Source organism: Palaemon carinicauda, chromosome 24 (assembly GCF_036898095.1).
Source record: "Palaemon carinicauda isolate YSFRI2023 chromosome 24, ASM3689809v2, whole genome shotgun sequence".
In the NCBI taxonomy this organism is placed as follows: Eukaryota; Metazoa; Arthropoda; class Malacostraca; order Decapoda; family Palaemonidae; genus Palaemon; species Palaemon carinicauda.
The window spans coordinates 2384097-2404669 of NC_090748.1; the positions used below are offsets into that span (position 1 = coordinate 2384097).

At 38.8% G+C, this 20573-nt stretch overlaps 1 protein-coding gene across 1 annotated transcript in view; it reads right to left on the minus strand.

Annotated features, from left to right (window-relative positions):
• Positions 1-5894: 5894 nt before the first annotated feature.
• The window catches only part of LOC137618035 (reticulon-4-interacting protein 1 homolog, mitochondrial-like), a 50850-nt gene continuing 36171 nt past the window's right edge, over positions 5895-20573 (minus strand). The window contains exons 9-10 of the mRNA XM_068347954.1: positions 18459-18584; positions 5895-10074 (exon numbers count right to left, since the gene is read on the minus strand). Coding sequence (XP_068204055.1) covers positions 9967-10074; positions 18459-18584 — 234 coding nt within the window. The 3' untranslated portion in view covers positions 5895-9966. The remainder of the gene's footprint in view (positions 10075-18458; positions 18585-20573) is intronic.

The following is a 20573-nucleotide window of genomic DNA, read 5'->3' on the forward strand; positions in this document are numbered from 1 at the left end:
CTCCATCAACATACAAGTTAAACAACCACAGTGACATCACACATCCCTGTCTCAGCCTCACTCTCACCGGAAACCAATCACTCACTTCATTTCCTATCCTAACACATGCTTTACTACCTTTGTAGAAACTTTTCCCTGCTTGCAACAACCTTCCACCAACTCCATATAACCTCATCACATTCCACATTGCTTCCCTATCAACTCTATCACATTCTTTCTCCAGATCCATAAACACAACATACACATTCTTACCTTTTGCTAAATATTTCTTGCATATCTGCCTAACTGTAAAAATCTGATTCATACAACCCCTACCTCTTCTAAAACCACCTTGTACTTCTAAGATTGCATTCTCTGTTTTATCCTTAATCCTATTAATCAGTACTCTACCATACACTTTTCCAGCTACACTCAACAAACTAATACCTCTTGAATTACAACACTCATGCACATCTCCCTTACCCTTGTAAAGTGGTACAATAAACTCACAAACCCAATCTACTGGTACCATTGACAACACTAAACACACATTAAACAATCTCACCAACCATTCAAGTACAGTCACACCCCCTTCCTTCAACATCTCAGCTCTCACACCATCCATACCAGATGCTTTTCCTACTCTCGTTTTATCTAGTGCTCTCCTCACTTCCTCTTTTGTAATCTCTCTCTCATTCTTATCTCCCATCACCGGCACCTCAACACCTGCAACAGCAATTATATCTGCCTCCCTATTATCCTCAACATTCAGTAAGCTTTCAAAATACTCTGCCCACCTTTTCCTTGCCTCCTCTCCATTTAACAACCTTCCATTTCCATCCTTCACTGTCACTTCAATTCTTGAACCAGCCTTCCTTACTCTCTTCACTTCTTTCCAAAACTTCTTATTCTCTTCATATGAATGACCCAATCCCTGACCCCACCTCAGGTCAGCTGCTCTCTTTGCCTCACTTACCTTGCGCTTTACTTCCACATTTTTCTCTCTATATCTTTCATACTTCTCTACACTATTACTCTGCAGCCATTCTTCAAAAGCCCTCTTTTTCTCTTCCACTTTTACCTTCACTCCTTCATTCCACCATTCAATGCCCTTCCTCATGCTGCCTCCAACAAACTTCTTGGCACACACATCACTTGCAATCCCAACAAAAAATTTTCTTTTACTAACTTCCACTCCTCCTCTAAATTACCAAGTTCTCTTACTTTCACTTCATCATATGCCATTATCAACTTTTCTTGATATTTACTTTTTACCCTCGGGTTTTATTAGCTCTTCAACCCTCACTAGCTCCCTTTTACATCCACCTACTGTATTCCCCCACTCTTTTGCTACAACTAGTTTTCCTTCCACCAAAAAATGATCAAACATACCATTAGCCATACCCCTAAACACGTGCACGTCTTTCAATCTTCCAAACATTCTTTTAGTTATCAACACATAATCCATTAATGCCCTTTCTACCACTCTTACCCATGTATTCTTGTTTTTATCTTTCTTTTTGAAAAAGCTAGAACTTACTCTTGCTCAACACACATATCTACCAGTCTCTCACCACTCTCATTTTCACCTGGTACGCCATACTTCCCAATGACACCTTCTACCTCTCTAGCACCCACTCTAGCATTCAAGTCACCCATGACAACTACATAATTCCTTCTACCCAGTCCTTCTACACACCTAGTTAATTCATTCCAGAACTCATTCCGCTCTTCTTCACTTTTCTCTCAACCTGGCCCATACGCACTGACAAAGGCCCAACATTCCCTACCCAACCTAACCCTTACCCACATTAACCTAGATGATATCTCTTTCCATTCCACTACTTTACCTGTCATCCATTCACTCAGCAATAAAGCCACACCTTCTCTTACTCTTCCCCTTTCAATCCCAGACACTCTACCAGGCATTTTACCAAACATTACTTCACCTTTCCCTTTTATCTTTGTCTCACACAAAGCCAATATATCCATCCTTCTATTCCTACACATACTTCCAATTTCACATCTTTTACTCTCTATCGTACAACATCCATGCACATTCAAACACCACAAAACTAGAGTGCGGGGAGCAGTCACTCTCCCCCCAGCTCCACTTCTTTGATGTCTCACAGGATTATACAATATATATATATATATATATATATATATATATATATATATATATATATATATATATATACAGTATATATATATATATATATATACAGTATATATATATATATATATATATATATATATATATATATATATAATGAATAGACAATGTCTTAATGGCGTCCAAAGATCGAAGATAGTTTCTCTCCGGACAGAATGTCCTGCAGATAGTTTTCAGGATAACAGAAGAAATATATTTACTTTTCGCCATTTACTGTTTGGTGTCGACAATTTTCATTGCTGAGAAAATAATAAATGTGATACCTTTATTAAGTTAACAAGATAATAGATAGGAGGAACCATGCGCCAAGGCAGTATTGTCTTCAGTATTAAGTATTGGTCCTCAGTGGTGATGAGTCAACAGTTGTGATGGGTTCAATAGAGCATGAACTCGTGGGTCTTCTTTATACTCACCAAGCCATGCTATACACGTTAATACAATAAGACTTGAAGCAGGGAAGAAAATATTTCTGGTATTTTTTGTTGTATTAGATTTCTTGTTTGAGCCTTTAACAGAAACATTCTTGGAGACTACAAAGCATATTATCCCCCCATAAAGGCAGTATGAGGAAATGGATTGTAACTTACTAATACCAACTGAGCAGTTATCTATGTACGTGAGTAGTAGGGGCACCTTTCTATATCTACTAATGACAAAGTACCCACTGGATTGTAGAGTCAATTTTGGGGGACTTAATAGAGTAATATATACACCATATGTTTCTACATTATATTACAGAAAAGGGATTTTGACGAAGGAAAAATCTATTTCTGGGAGAGGGACCTGTGTCGCCCAGTGAAATGCTCCTAAAAGCACCATTTCTAAGGTATAAATACTGCTAAATATACCAGAGAAAAAAGTTGCATGGAATACCAGGAATATACCCAGCTCGCTCACCCTTATAGGGTGTCGGTATAAAAACTGGGGCGAGTGAAACTACTACCAGAGGTCCCTTTCCAATTAGACTTCTCCCTCCTCAAAATCCCCCGTTACTGCGAGGTGTCGTTCTCTTATAAAATAATGCCTCACAATACGAAATGAATTGGTCCCGGAGTACCGTGATTTTTTCGCATTATGAGTCTCCTTTTACATGTATAGAGCCTAATTTGTTCCAAGCCCTACAAATACACCACATTAACTTTTATAAGGCTAAACTATACAAAACACAATGAAATACAACCATTTGGATCATTCAATACAAAACCTAACTGTTAATAACTTGTAAATGAAATGCATAATTAGAACAGTATTAATGGAAAATACATCATACATCCTTATACCAAGGCACTTCCCCCAATTTTTGGGGATAGCCGACATCAAACAAATGAAACAAAAAAGGGGACCTCTTCTCTCTACATTCCTCCCAGCCTAACAAGGGACTCAACCGAGTTCGGCTGGTACTGCTGGGGTGCCACAGCCCACCCTCCCCCGTTATCCACCACAGATGAAGCTTCATAACGCTGAATCCCCTACTGCTGCTACCTCCGCGGTCATCTAAGGCACCGAGGAAGCAGCAGGGCCTACCGGAACTGCGTCACAATCGCTCGCCATTCATTCCTATTCCTAGTACTCTCTCTTGTCTCTCACCCAGAGCTTTCTTCACTCCATCCATCCACCCAAACCTTGGTCTTCCTCTTGTACTTCTCCCATTAACTCTTGCATTCATCACTTTCTTTAGCAGACAGCCATTTTCCATTCTGGAAAAAACAGGAACAAAAAATGTGGAACCTTACCTTTGGAGTGAGGCGACGTCCGAAAGCAAAGTTGAGGGGCGGCAGAGGAGGATGACATACCTAACTTTACGAAACACATTAATAAATGGCAGAAAACATTATCACTTAACTTTATGAAACACATTAACAAATAGTAGGAAATACTAACACATCTTTACAATAAACTTAAAATTAAATTTCTTTTTTTAGGCCTTTTTCTAATTTTACTTTACATTTTGTATTTTCTAAATTTAATTTTCTTCATCACTTCACCTTTCTTTTTTTTGGGGGGGGATCACTTTCAGCTTCCTCTTGGCCTACTAGTATCAAAGGCCTCTTTAATAAATAACTATCCCAGGAAGATTGTATCTGCCTGCTTCTTAAATTGTTTCTGAAATGACTCAGGCAAACATCATTCATATACTCAAGAGCACAAACTGTGTGAACCTTTTCTGGGTGTCCTATGGCTAATAAAATACGAGTTGAATAACGCAACACGATGCAGCTCAGAACTAAAAGCACGAGAGCGAAATCACCAACATGAATTCAATGTGAACAATAGAACTACCGAAACAAAATGATTGAGGGACACCGATACGTAGATGCATCTTGGGATGGATGATGTTCAATAGGAAAACACGATCGTATTGTGGTAACTAGCACCAGAGTAGGGAGATAACCAATGGTAGCGCAGGAGGATGGTGGCAAGATTACGACTGACGGCAGGCAAAATTTTAAAATCAGGCTCAGCGGCGGCCAGGTTCTCGTACTGTATTTCGTTTCCTAGCATGAAGCATTTTTTTGCAATATGAGTCGGAAATAACTTCGAATCTCGTTTTGCAGCATGAATTTTTTGTATGCAGAAGCTTTCATAACAAGAGGTGTCACTATATTTGTGAAATCATATACTCTTACAAATATGGAGGATAATGGTATTTCATTCTTGCACTGGATGTACAATAATGATGATAGAGGAAACACAATAACTAGAGCTAGCAATTTTAAAAAACCAAGGGATTATTAGATCAACATTTCTCAAACATTACTATGTTCTAAAAAAATACACTACCGCTAGAGAGTTATGGGGTCTTTTGACTGGCCAGACAGTACTACATTGGATCCTCCTCTCTGGTTACGGTTCATTTTCCCTTTGCCTACATACACACTGAATAGTCTGGCATATTATTTACATATTCTCCTCTATCCTCATACACCTGACAACACAGATTACCAAACAATTCTTCATCACCCAAGGGGTTACTGCACTGTAATTGTTCAGTGCCACTTTCCTCTTGGTAAGGGTAGAAGAGACTCTTTAGCTATGGTAAGCAGCTCTTCTAGGAGAAGGACACTCCAAAATCAAACCACTGTTCTCTAGTCTTGGGTAGTGCCATAGCCTCTGTACCATGGCCTTTCACTGTCTTGGGTTAGAGTTCTCTTGCTTGAGGGTACACTCGAGCACACTCTCCTATCTTATTTCTCTTCCTCTTGTTTTGTTAAAGTTTTTATAGTTTATATAGGAGATATTTATTGTTGTTACTCTTCTTAGAATATTTTATTTTCCTTTTTTCCTTTCCGCACTGAGCTATTTTCCCTGTTGGAGCCCCTGGGCTTATAGCATACTGCTTTTCCAACTAGGGTTGTAGCTTAGTAAGTAATAATAATAATAATAATAATAATCAGAAGGTTTTAACATTATCAAAGAAATGAAACTTGTAAATCATATCATAATGCCTGAAATACTGTAATACAAATGAAAAAGAATGTTTGGATTAAACAGGTAAGTTAGATCATTTTCCTAAATACCTACAGCTTATTATCTTGATTCTCCTTTGTGCATTGAGTGATAAACATGTGTCATACAATTAAAATTGAGATCCAGGCAACGGGTATGCTTCTAAGGTTCAAATGGAATACAGTACTTGATAACTTCCTTACCTCCAATCAGTAACTTTTGTCACCAACTCTCAACCTGTGTATTTAATATGAATTATGCGTCTACTTTTTTGGTTAGACAAACAATGGGGTAAATAATAAATTTATTTGTTCACAGTAAGAACTTTGATATTAAGCTATGATACAGATATCATACAGCAATAACACTGCCTATATATGTACAATATTACAAAAACTATAAATCCTCTATACTATACCATCTAAGGTTGTGTTCTTTAGTTCTTTAAACAGTACAGTCAAGGATAATTATTTTTATGAACTTCCTCTGATGTTCACATTGCTTCTTCTTCAGAAGTTTAGGTTTACTATACATTTACTGAAGAAAAGAGAAAAAAAAAATCCTTCCCCTTCAATAAATACATGTCAAGTAAAGATACGAGCATTCTAGCAGTAAGTATTAAATAACGTACCAGTGTCTGTCTCTTTTATTACTACGCATTAAGATATCTTCCAATGTTTTTATTGCTAAATACTGCATGGAGTGTGCATGGGAATTGTTTCTATAAGATCAAGATCTGCATTTCCTTTGTGTATCGTGTCGGGGGCAATACTGTGATTAAAATAACCGTTGTGAAGAGTGCATTGCCATCATGATACCTCTCCTGGAAATGTAAGTTTCAATGGTTTCTAATCGAGTTAACAGCTCAAAGCGCATAGGAAAAAAGCTGTTAAAGGTTGCTCATGAATGGCATGGGACAGGACAATGCCCTTGAGTCAGGACTGATCATTTATACATATGATCAGTGCCCATGCATTATTTCAATCATGCTATGACCAGGGAGGGCTAGGCAATGGCTGCTGATTACTCAGTAGGTAGACCTATTGGCTCCCCCAAACCCCACATCTCTAGCACACAAACGATGGTCAGGTTGTAGACACTACTAGAAACTATTAAGCTGGAGAGTCTTAAACTCATGTCTAACATATTGCTAGGCAGGGACATTTCCAATAGGGATAAACCAAAAAAATTATCCTAGTTGAATATAGTTAGGATGACGATGATAATGACACGCCTCCACCTTTTGACAATTCCCATAATCACCCAACTTTCAATAATGATGAACTTTAATACGACATTGCTATCTTCCTTTGTTGAAAATTCAGAAGTCCAAAGATTTCTTTCTTAAAAGAGATTACTGTATGGTTCATGGATCTCAGTTATAACTAGAGGTAATATCTGTGCAAGTTTCAACACTGTTACTCAAAATTCACCCGACCCACTACCCGATACCCTTATGCCTTTTATACTGCAAAGATGTGGTGACTTGTTTCATCAGTTGCTTAATATTATCTTATATTTCAACTTTATTTTCAAACTTGACCCCATCACTCTGCCTTATAAATGAAAATAATGCTGTTTGTGGGTAATAAAGTAAAGAGTTTTCTTGAATCACTTACCTTAGCAGATTCTATGCATTTAACACTGTGTTTTAAATAACCGTTGTGAGGAGTACAACACTATACACAGAAAAACTGAAGTTGGAATCTCATAACAGCCAAGGAGAGCAAGCCTAGTTAATGATGAGCAGAGGGATCAGCTATCTTTTGCAGAATGGATAACAACATAACAAGCTAATACTCTCTTACCAGTCCAGTTAGTGATGAGTTTATGGATCCTAACTTATTGCCTACCCAGTTGCTTATACTATCTTGACTCTTATAGTTGTCTAGTGGTCATAAATACATAGTGTTCTTTCATTAAGGGTTATGAATGCTAACCCCTTCCTACAGAGTATAGTTCATCTAGTAGGGTTTCCAATTTTCTCATCAATTTAGGTCCTTCTATGGACCCTCCAAACCTCTGCTTATACCTTATGTAATGAAATTATTAGTCAAGACATCTTAATACTGCCCTCCGCTTGTAAAATAAGTGTTCTTCTCATCTTATTCACAATGTTTTCCATGGTTCAGCAAGTGTTAAACAAGTACAGGATTTCTGAAAACAGCAAGATGACACTAATATGTGTGACACCCATTGTCAGTGTCAAAGAAGGTTGCTGTACACAGCCATTCTGCTCAAACAACCTTCCTCAAAGGAGATTCATCCTAACTCAACCGTGCTCCATCTAACCGCATGGAGACTATGCACTGTGTCCTTGGAAACAAAGTGTTTCCAAAATCCTCTAGACTGTCTATTATAGCTTGTAAATGACAGTCTTAACAGTTTTTCATATCAAAGACAATGGAATGTTTATTTTGATTGATGCAAAACTAAGTCTGCCAATGGCTACATTTAGTTTGGTTATTGTTAAATGTTTAAGGTTCCTTTTTTATGGTAAGAAATGTTTAATTTCAGCCATTATAAGATATAGATTCATGTTCAATTCTGTGCTCAAGCAACTTGGATTAGATTTTCCTGTTGCATACATTGCGGCAATTGAATTATATCGCTGAGTACTGAAAGGCCTCCAGTAATATGGTAGATATTCTGGAATTTTAATGGGGTTTTATAACATTTAAAAGAGCCAAATGTTAAGCAGCTGAAATCTTTCTCTTGAAGATCTTGTAGATAAATCCCATTTCCTGTTGGTATTAGCTTCAGATAAACACATTAAGTGGACTACAAACATGGTGTCAAAATAACTTTTGGGAAGCACCAAATTATTTTGTCCTTTCTGTCCCCCTTCAGAGCCAAAATATTAGTTTACTTCTATTTTTTCATATTGCTTCTCTGAAAATGGATGAAAACATTTCAGCAAAACAACTGTTTCTTTGTCCAGTAGGAGTCCTTTAGTATTATTTGGACAAAAATTCAGGTATTAAGAGGTAATGTCCCCAATGTGTTTTGTGGGATTAGGGTCACTAATCACCCCATGACTCCATGCAATTTCATTCATAATTTGAAGCTTGGTCACATTTGCTCACATACAGTTGCATCCAAACCTAATAAAAGGTCTAAAGGTGAAGGTACGTGATATTAGGAGTGCAGCGATTTCCCTCAAATATTGAAGAAACCTTTCTTTGGAAAGAGTTTTAGCAGCACCTCATTGGCGTACCAAGTTGGTTTTCGCTAAACATTATCTGGTTTGCTTACAGAAATTGCTAGACTCTACCCCATAGTGGCTGCAAAGCCATAGTCTAATTCTTTTAGAGTTCAGTTAATCTATAACTATCTCATGAGTATATGGAGTTTTAATTCAACAACTGATTTAATACTATTACTTAAAAGTATGCCTGGTATTTTATATAGCTTTAATATCTGGAGTCCCATATTTCAAACAGTATTTTGAGATGATTTGTAAAAGTAATCTAGACCAGGTTAGTAAATCTTAACTATAGTTTATTGATTTTAATTAAATTTATACAATTTCTCTTGTTCATTGGCATCCCACCTCCAGCAGTGTGGGAATCAGCAATATGAACATCAGGATAGATTCATAAAAAATAAAAGAGATTTTTAATAATAAAATTTCTTATTTCTTTACTCACCTGATGTTCTTATATACATCCACCTTCCCCACTGCCTCATAGTATCAAGAGAATAGGGATAATTTTGACTGAAGACAAAAAGACACCCGCGCGTCAATTACCAATTACCGTTAGAATGTTCCTGCATTTATTAAGTGCAAGTATTCATTGAAGGGAAAGAAAAGGGTTAAATTTATAGTTTTAAAAATTATACAGCTTCTGGTAAATGTTGATTACACCAAACTTATGGAGAAAAGGCAATATGAACATCACGTGAGTATAGAAATAAATTTTATTATTAAAATTGTTATTCTTTAGGTTTTTGTTCTTTGGGATTCGAAAACTGAATTTCATAAATAATGTATAATACTATAGCACTTTTAACTTCCCCAATTTTGTAGAAAAGGGAAAAACTTGGTGTTTTAAATGCTACCATAATGTTACTTAAAATACCCGTAAAACATCTTCATACCTTGCCATTATTAGAAGAATTTATTCTCTAAACTTCAACACAGTTTTCACTACTGTATAATGAATCGCTCAAATAAAAAAAACAAAAAACTGAAATTTTATAATATCAGATCACTTGCAAAAAGAAGAAGCAATGCAGTCAATGGGATATCTCATAATATTTATGCAACATCCTATCATAAATAAAACTGATAATTTGAAATGTGGATTACATACCTGTGCTATGCCTTATGATTATACATAACTACCCTTCTAAATATTAATCTAAGGGACTTTAATGATAACTTTTCCTCTGGTATGGCCCTTTAATAAACTCTCATAAGCAGATGGTACCTCTTCAAAAGAGAAAACACGGTCTATAACAGCTCGAATCTGCAAGATAATAAAAAGAAATTTAAAGAGATCTGCAAAGAAAAACACAATAAATATGATTGTAGAATTATTAATTTATATTATCTTATACAAAATTAAAAATCTATAGTAAGAAGATTTAAAAATGTCACTGATATTAAAAAAAATAATAGAACTCCAAGCTTCATATTTCAGTGAATATTATCTTATTGTTCACAATATTCTCTACAAACTCGGTTGAGTCCCTTGTCAGGCTGACAGGAAAATAGAGAGGAGACGTCCCCTTTTTTGTAAAATTGAGGGAAGTGCCTTGGTATATGTATGTATGTATTATAAACAAACCAATAAATTGGAACGACCTATCCAACTTAATTGTAATAAAAATATTAAATACAACAGATAAAAAATAAACTAAGAGATAAAAACAGATCGAGTAGAAATTAAAAATTCCTTTTTGAGGGTAATGTGCTTTGGGGTCTTCAATAGTTCCTATTAATTGCTAGAACAGCGAATCCAATTCAAGGAAATGACTAAGAAATATTGTCCTCTTTACTGTAGGGGCAATATATCAATGCAGTGTCAGACTTAGTGAATATATAAGATACCTATGGATTCAAGTTATAGTAAATCTGCCATAGCACCTCGTATACTGAAATACGTCTGACACACGATGACACATCGCCGAGAATCAATACTATGCCAAGACAACCTCACCACAAGTATACAATTATCATTATTATTATCATTATTATTATCATTACTATTATTATTATTAGTATTAGTATTATTATCATTATTATTATTATTATTATTATTACTTGCTAAGATACAACCCTAGATGGAAAAGCAGGATACTATAAGCCCAGGGGCTCCAATATGGAAAATAGTCCAGTGAAGAAAGGAAACAAGGAAAAATAAAATAATTTAAGAACAGTAACAACTTTAAAATAAATATCTCCCATATAAACTATAAAAATTTTAACAAAACAAGAGGAAGAGAAATAAGTTGGAATAGTGTCCCCAAGTGTACCCTCAAGCAAGAGAACTGCAACCCAAGACAGTGGAAGACTATAGTACAGTGGCTATGGCACTACCCAAGACTAGAGAACAATGGTTTGATTTTGGAGTGTCCTCCTAGAAGAGCTGCTTACCATAGCTAAAAAGACTCTTCTACCCTTAACAAGAGGAAAGTGGCCACTGAACAATTACAGTGCAGTAACCCCTTGGGTATAGAAGAATTGTTTGGTAATCTCAGTTTTGTTAGGTGTATGAGGACAGAGGACAATATGTAAAGAATAGTCCAGACTATTCGGTGGGTGTAGGCAAAGGGAAAGAACCGCAACCAGAGAGAAGGATCTAATGTAGTACTGTCTGGCCAATCAAAACACCCAACAACTCTCTAGCGGTAGTATCTCAACGGTTTACTATGATCTTTTGAATTTGTTGGCAGGTACTTGAGGATATTTTTTTGCATGCTCCTAGTACCAGACTGAGCAGACATCCTTCTCAACCTTAAGTACAGTTGGTAACTTCCAATTTGTTTTATTCTTTATTCTTAGCAATAGATATAATGTATAAATGTATTAAATAATTTTTGTCTCAAGGTGTTGTTTACTTGCATTGTTCCATTTATAGTCATCAAACCACAACAGAAACAAAACATTAAATTTCCACACAAAAAAATTAATTTGAAGGAGTGTGGCAAAATACCTACGTGCATAATTTGGAAGGGTTTATCAAAGCTTAAATTCATGAAGAATAAACATATGAAAAATGTAAAGAATATTGAAAATATATACCATACATTTCTGTATCAACTTCCTCAGTAGCATGGTTAATTGGTAGTTTTGATAAAATGTATATTAGCCAAACAAAACAAAAAAATGTTGACTACTGGAAGATTTCAACTTCACCAAGGGCATGAAAATGTCAAATTATTCAGATGATTTACATGAAACTTAACTGTAATGAATTGGATGTACCGAACATCTGCAATGTCAAACCAAAAAGTATTTGTCAGCCAAGAAATTTCATTCCCAATTCTCTATCATATCAACAGGCCATAATCACCTAAAAATCTAATTATATGATTCTAATTTTATCTAGCTATATGGAAAACCTGAATGATACAGAAACGAGATTACAAAATTATAATTTGAACAAAATTTTACCAATCTAATTGATAAAATAATCCTGGTTATTCATTAAGAAACTTAAATTCCATCTTTGCATACATGCTCAGTTAATGTTTTTCATTAGAAAATACACAATATGTTGAAATATCTTAAAAAAAATTAATTGTGGTAAGCTAGTGATGGAAATTTTAGTTATGTCTGAGAATAGCTTGTAATCACCTAATTGATCTATTCATTCATATCTAAAAAAAAAAAGGCCAAAATAAAATCATGATCCTAATTACCGGCACTTGTAAACCTCTCTTCTATAAGAGCCACTACAAAGAGAGAAAATTTGAATTATATTCCCCACTTTATTCTTCTATATTCAAAGGTTTTCTTTTGTTTATACCAACAACACATCAAAGAAAATTAACTGTTCAAGAACAAGGATACACAATAGACTGTTTTATAGATTACTTTGAGAAAAAAAAGGGATTTTGACGAAGGAAAAATCTATTTCTGGGGAGAGACCTGTGTCGCCCGGTGAAAAGGTCCTTCTTGTCACTTTTCTGATATAAATAACTTCCAAATATACCAGAGAAAGTTAAAGCATGGAATGCAGAGGTTACTACCCTTGCGCGAGCACCCCTAAGGGTGTCGTGTATAAAGATAGGGCGTGTGAAAACCACTACAGTATTCACAGGTCGTCTTCCATTTAGAGAATTCTTTCGTCAAAACATGGGTGAGCCGACACAGCGGCTCGAACCATTCCAGCCTGAACCACCCCACCGACGCCCGACACCCAGCGCCATTTGTCATCCTTCTTTGGGACTCGTGTCGCGACGCTATCATTTTCTTTTGTGTGTGCCTTTTTCGCTGATTTTAGGATTTCTTCGCCATGGCTGAAGCTCTCCTTCCTGCTGCACCAATGTTAAGTACCATAGTTTGTTTTGGCATTATTCATTGCCCGGGCTTGTACGCCTTATTTGCGTTTTGCGTGTGTTTTAGTGCGCTCGGCTTGCTGCCGTTACCGCGTCTTCTACGCGTTCCTACCTCACGCTTTGTTTACATGTCTTCGGGTATTTTATGTCATGCTAGGTTCTTTTATTAATCTTATGTTAGATTGATTTGGTCTTTGGCTCTAGTTTTAGAACCTATTTTACTAATTAGGTACTTAATGAGTCGCTTCCGAGTCCGTGCTGTTGCGTTAGCGAAGAATAGCGTCCGGCGTTTTATTACAGTTTATTTCCCTACCCTAGGTAGGCATTCCTTGAAATGAAGTTTCGCTTCGTTCTCCCCATTCAGTTTTGGGTTTACACGTCTTTCTATTTAGAATACCGTTTGTCAGGGAGTGTTTTTTACTGCCCTTTTCGTCTATTCTTCGCTAACTTTAACCTTAGTTCTATGTACTTCTACGGACAGATATGTTTTACATGTGTTTTTTGTTTTAAAGGTTCGTGTTTGCATTTCTAGATCGAGCTTAGTAACCCTTCGAGTGAGAGAGGCTGGAGTTTTCCCCAGCTTTTCAGTTTTCATTACTGTTTCGGAATATTTTCCTCACAAGGGCTGGCTTCTCCCCCTCTCTCATCTCTTTTTGGGATTTTTACATTATCATTTACTTCGGTAGATTACTTTGCTCTCTCTAGTAAGCTAGTGTTTAATTATTTTACTATTAAGGCCCTGTCGTGTTAGAGTCTGCCCCTATTTTAGGTTAGTTTTCTTTATGGCCTGCTCTCGAGCTGCCAACCAAGTTCCCCCTCCCCCTCACGGTCCCACCCTGCCTCCCCTGCTCCGGCCTGGGGAAATGGTGTCTGGACTTTGCTTATTACTTTTACTCCGGAGCTCCGCCATGGTCCTCCGTTAACATACTTGAGCTGGGAACACGTTACTTACCTAATATTACTCCAGTGCTCCCCTTCGACTGGGAATCCCTCCCCTCGATGGCCTTCAGCACCTATGACTCCGGGCTACGGCCCCTTTCACACGACAACCACCCCCCCCTCATGTTTAATTACTCCAGTGATCCGGCGGCAGGCTCTCATCAGCTTTCCCGGATTTTTTCCCTATTCCCCCTGTAACTCCGGTATACTATCTACCGGAGATCATTTTAACCGGAGATCATTTTTATATCGAGGGCCGCATCTCCCCGGAACTCCGGCGCACTACGGAGCATTCCCTTTTACGACACTATGCCTAAACTCATCTTAGATCAAACAGTAATTACCTTAGGAGCTCCGGTTCCTTGTGAATTCCCCGAACCTACTAACACACATCCATATAGACTACCACCCTCCCCTTCTTTAACCTTAACTCTATTAGTGTTATGCATGCCAACCTTCTCTCTTACCTTTTAGGTTAAGTTAGAGCTTTTAAGGGAGTTGGTGTACTTATAATATATTTTATCTTACAGAAAGTCCGCTGTGCCTTCAAGGGTTGCTCGGCGACATTCATGGATCCGGTGGGCCACGACGTCTGCCGGTCCCACGCTCACTGCGCGATCTCCTTCGCCCGGGAAGCAGGCCAGACCCCGTATATGGTCTGGTTCCCAGAGTCCTGTTTGCTCTGCTACGAGCTCTCCTCCATCCTCCTCAATGATGAGGTAAGATTTCTCAATAATTATCATTCATTTTTTATTGTTTTTTGGGAATTCTTCGGTCATGGACAAGTAATTTTTTCTTAACCTGAGTCTGTTGTTTCACGCATTCCCCTTCCTCGTTCGTTCTAACTCTACCCTCCTTTTCAGGCTGACAAAGAGTCCCTCCAGCCTCCGGACCTGGGTCTCGGGGTTCGGCAGAAACGCCCGTCAAGGCTGTCCTTACATGTTGGACGGGGACATGGCTTCCCGAATTTTCCCCGGATCGCCCTCGGCCGCCGTACCCAACGAACTCGCTACACCGCTCCTCGATGCTATTAGAACAGCTTTACTTGCCCCGGAGGAGCAACAACTTTCCGGCGATGTATCAGCGCTAGACATTCATATCGAGCCGATGGATGATTAGGTTAGTAGTGTAGAGGATCTGGCAGGCTCTTTTCTTTCCCCTAGTCCTTCTTCTTCCTCTTCCTTCCTGGGCTTTGACAAGCCCTTGGCTTCACCTTGGGATGGGTCCTTATCGGTCCGCCCTAAGGTTAAGCCGCTAAAGAAATCCAAGAACAAACCCAGCACGTCATATACGTCTCCAGCCTTGTCCCCGGTCCCCGGACCTTCCACATCCGCCGACATCCCAGTAATGTCAAAAACCCCTCCTCCTTCTAAAGGACAGAGGGGTAAGTCCGCTAAAGCAAACGCATCAGCTCCGGATAGCCAGTCTGACCCCTATTCGGCTGCTCTACTGTCAAAGGTCCAAGAGATGGTGGACACAAGGCTAGAAAAACACTCTTCCTTAATGAAGGAGCTTAAGGATATGGTCGCTGGCCTTATCCGTTCCGGATCTCACTCAGCTCCGACTGTAGGCCCTGACACCTCAAAGCTACCGCTGTTCGATAAGAACAACCCTTGGCGGTTTGCTCGGCATGCTCCGTACCTGGATGGTACCTTGACTCTTGAGGGATTAGGTACCCGCCTTTTGGAGGACCTGGAGTTCTACCCCCCTGACCTCCAGTTTCCTTTTAATGGGTTTGTTCGCCTGAGGGAACATGCACTCGTCAGAATGGACAAAGTTCCTAAGGAGACAGTAATTTTCCCAAAGGAACAAGCCCAAGCTGTCTGAGCTCGTACCCTTTCAGAATGGGGCTGCACTAATTCTAAGTTAACCCATCATAAAGGTGCGTATACTATCTTTACGTCACCTCCAGATGTTCCTTCTCCTCTCGCTGACAAAGTAACGGAGTTGACCATCCAAGCCATTAAGGACGGCCTCCCTATGCCAACCCTTAAGGAGACGGACCCCACCTCTCTCCTTATGTCAGCTTCAAGGGACTTTTGGCAGGATGCTCCGGCGACCTTCATGGTAGGTAAACTCGACCCAGACTGTGCCTCCTCCCTCTTTTCAGAGAGACTTCCTAAGCTCCCGGATCACTAGTTGAAAACGGAGTTTGAGACAAGAAATAGACTAGCGAAATCCCTTAACTCACTTACATCCTCGGAGTTGATAGCCTCCCTTTATGGCGAAGAACAGATCTTTCGGGTACTGGCGAAGAGTCTCCTGCAGACTTATCAGATAGACCTGCATGACTTCTGGACCGCGAGAACAAACTGCAGGAAACATGTTCTGGCGGAGGCTTCTATTAGGCACGAGCCTAATAGGCTTATTAGCTCTTCCTGTTGGGGCAAGACACTTTTCCCACAGGAAGAAGTGGATAAAGTCCTCCAGGAAGCAGCCAGGGCTAACCAGAACCTCCAGGTTAGGTGGGGACTCTCTAGCAAACGCAAGTTTGATCCTGTTATGAGGCAACAATACCCCAAAAAGAAGCAGAGATTCTATTCTCCCTACAAGCCTGGTCGTGGCCAACATCGCCAATCTCCGGTTCCACAGACTTCGACTCCGTCTACCTCCAAGTCCACCCCTCCCCAACAGTTCGTGATTGTACCGGCTCCTCAAGGCGCCCAACCTGCTCCCATGGCTACATGGATGACCTCTCCAGCATTCAGTCAAGCTTTTGAGGCCTCCGGATCCTTTCGAGGATACCCTAGGCAGCCCGGAAGCAACAGGGCTAGAGGTCAGTTCCGTCAACGAGGCGGACCTAGAGCCAGAGGTTCAAGAGGAGGTAGAGGAGCGAAATTTAACCCCAATCAGTGAGACAGACCAGGTAGGAGGGAGACTATACCGGTTTCGAGACCAATGGACCTTCAGTCCTTGGGCCCACAGTATAGTCTCCAAAGGTCTGGGCTGGAAATGGTCACAAGGTTCTCCACCTCCGACAGTAACCTTTTTTCAGAAACCCATTCCACTTCTGGAAGATTACACCAAAGATCTCCTAAAGAAGAAGGCCATAAAGAGAATACGGAAATTGAAATTTCAAGGACGCCTGTTCACGGTTCCGAAAAAGAATTCGACCACCTTGAGAGTAGTTCTGGACCTGTCCAAATTGAATTCCTACATTCTCTGCGACAGGTTCTGTATGCTGACTGTCTCTCAGGTACGGACCTTACTTCCCCGTGGGGCCGTCACCACCTCCATCGATCTTACAGACGCCTATTATCATGTCCCAGTGGCAAGAAACTTCTCTCCCTACCTAGGCTTCCGCCTAGGCAAGAAGTCCTACGCATTCAAAGTGATGCCATTCAGCCTCAACATTGCCCCAAGGATATTCACGAAGCTGGGGGAGACAGTGTTAGAACAGCTCCGGAGCCAGGGAATTATGTTGATAGCTTACCTGGACGACTGGCTCATTTGGGCACAAACAGTTCAGGAATGCCACAATGCTACAGCCAAAGTGGTTCAGTTCCTACAAAAGTTGGGCTTTCAGGTCAACTTAAAGAAATCACGCCTACAACCCGCGAGCCAATTCGAATGGCTGGGTATTCACTGGGACCTCACAGATCACAAACTATCTCTTCCTCCCAAAAAGGTAAAAGAGATAGCATCAAAGACAAAACGGTTCATCAAGAACAAACAGGTGTCAAGACGAGCCTTAGAAAGAGTTCTCGGCTTTCTCCAATTTGCCTCAGTAACAGACGTCCTACTAAAAGCCAAACTCAAAGACATCAACCGAGTTTGGAAGAAGAGAGCAACAATTCGACTAAGAGACATTCGAGAAAAAAAAAAGGTTTCTAACAATGAAGGTGTAATGCCAGTTTTTATGCCATCTACCAAGGTTTCCTTTTTCCTTACAATCAGGACAACCATTGAACAGAAATCTGGCTACTGATGATTAATTGATTTGTAATGGACAAACAAATAAACAAGAGAGGAACTATTGAATGCAGAGGTTGGTATAAGGAAGAAAAACTGAAGAGCATGAGGCAGTGGTTCACTACTTCTGGGACTGATTACTCCATTTTCTAACTACAAAAGTTCCCTTCTGCTAATTTTTATTTATATCTGATGGTTTACCTCTACTACCTATGGCTGACGAAAGCATATCTAAAACACTAGAAATTCCTTTTCTATTGGATATAATTATTAGGTAAATAATTCGCATCTTAAATGGGGTAGTGTGATTTCTTTTTAGGTCAAATTTTCCACTTCATATTTCTAAAACTCTTGATTGGAACTGATTCCAGGATAATCTTTGCTAGTCAACAATAAGAGAAAATAAATTAATATCCTACTTTTAAGTCTGCACGACTTCATACCATGAGCAGTATTCCATTAACATTAATGAAAGAAGGGTATAAAAATTTATTACCTTGTTATCCTTCAGCATAGTAGCTATAAGTTTCAAAGCCCATGGATTCGGCATAAAAAAGGCCCATTTGTAAGCTCTTCCTTCTCTTAGAGTTGTGACATTTCTGCAAACTACTTCTCTCAAGCTCTGTAAAATAGGATTTTATTAAACAAAATAATTCTAAAACTAAAATGAAGTAATACATTACTTACCTTGGATTCATATAGCTGTCAATTCTAATAGCTTGGCTAATCAACAAACATACCACAAACAAAATTTTCCCTTCTAATTAGCCCAAGTCTCCCTATTTATAATGGCTAACTAAGTCAGCTTCACTCCACATATTGTTCTAAATTTTTGAGCAAAAAGAAATGTCATGGAAATAATTCAATAAACACCACTGCCTGTTATGCAGCGGGAGGGACCCCTATGGATCTCGGGTAAATATTGAAATAATCAATTTTATTTTGAAAATTAAGTTATTTCAATTGTGATCTCCCTCTCGCTTATCCTAACCAGAATTCTCAAGCTTTCTCCCTCTCTCTTATCCTAACCAGAACTCTCAAGCTTTCTCCCTCTCGCTTATCCTAACCAGAACTCTCAAGTTTTCTCCCTCTCGCTTATCCTAACCAGAACTCTCAAGTTTTCTCCCTCTCGCTTATCCTAACCAGAACTCTCAAGTTTTCTCCCTCTCGCTTATCCTAATCAGAACTCTCAAGCAACTGGCACCCAGACAAACATAATAAAAGACAAAAATGAAGAATAATTTCCACTCCCATATTGGTTCAAATTTGGCAGCTAAAGTTCTTAAATATGTATGTGATTGAAAAGATTATAAATAGAAATTTAACATTTGCAATCCTACTGTCTAATACGCAAATAAATTCAGAACTAAGAACCATTTCTAAATCATTAAGATTAAGCACATAAGCTCCAGGACATGTCAGGGAAATAAATTTTGTTAAATACAAACTCAACAAGCCTTAGATGAGAGCCTGCACATTCTACCTCTTTATAGGTTGGGCAGGTGATTTTTTGACACCCACCTTAAACCAATCAAAATAATTTTCTTATCAAGAAATAATGGACAAAAATCAAGACCAAAAATCTTTAGTATATCAAGAATTAATAGGTTTATTGTAAATTTTCCATCAACCTTTAATAGAATTATTATTAATGCAATAAAAGAAAGCACAAAACTAACGTCAGGTTTTTAAAAAACTTAAAAAAAATCAAGCAATACACTTGTTCTCATGGAAGTGAAATCTATTATCATGAGGAAACAATCTCTCATTACTCCTACCTCAATGCCTCAGCAGGTTTAGGAATTACAGAAAATTATATATGTTGAAAAAATTATAAAAACATTTCTATTTCTCAATTTTTATTGCATACACCCAGTTGCCATATGAACAAATAGGTGTACAGGAAAAAATTGTGTCCCTCTATCAATTATGGAATTAATCATAGTACGAGTACTTTACTCCTTTTATCTCAATTGTACCTCAGAATTTCTTGGCATCTCAATACGCATCTAGAAGAGTTGGGAGGCCCAGGCCTACATGGCTGGACTATGAAGTGTGAAGTAGGAGATGATGAATGGACAAGTATTGAATAAAAAGCTCAAGATAGAGATGACTGGCAAAATCTAACTAAGGCCCTTAGCGTCAACAGGCGTAGGAGGAGATGATGACAATGGAATAAGCGTCAAAAAGTACCGGTATGTCTGGTGATGTTGAATGAGAGCCCCTCAATTTTAAAAGGTATATGCCCCCTGTGGCCGCGGGGGCATATAAAAATTAGAATAGCGCCAACGTTATCCCTGCGTGTCGTAAGAGACGACTAAAAGGGACGGGACGAGGGGGCTGGAAACCCCCTCTCCTGTATCTACATCCTGTGAGACATCGACAAAGAGATGGAGCTGGGGGGAGAGTGACTGCTCCCCGCACTCTAGTTTTGGGGTGTTTGAATGTGCGTGGATGTAGTACGATAGAGAGTAAAAGATGTGAAACTGGAAGTATGTTTAGGAATAGAAGGATGGATGTATTGGCCTTGTGTGAGATGAAGATAAAAGGAAAGGGTGAAGTGATGTTTGGTGAAATGTCTGGTAGAGTGTCTGGGATTGAAAGGGGAAGA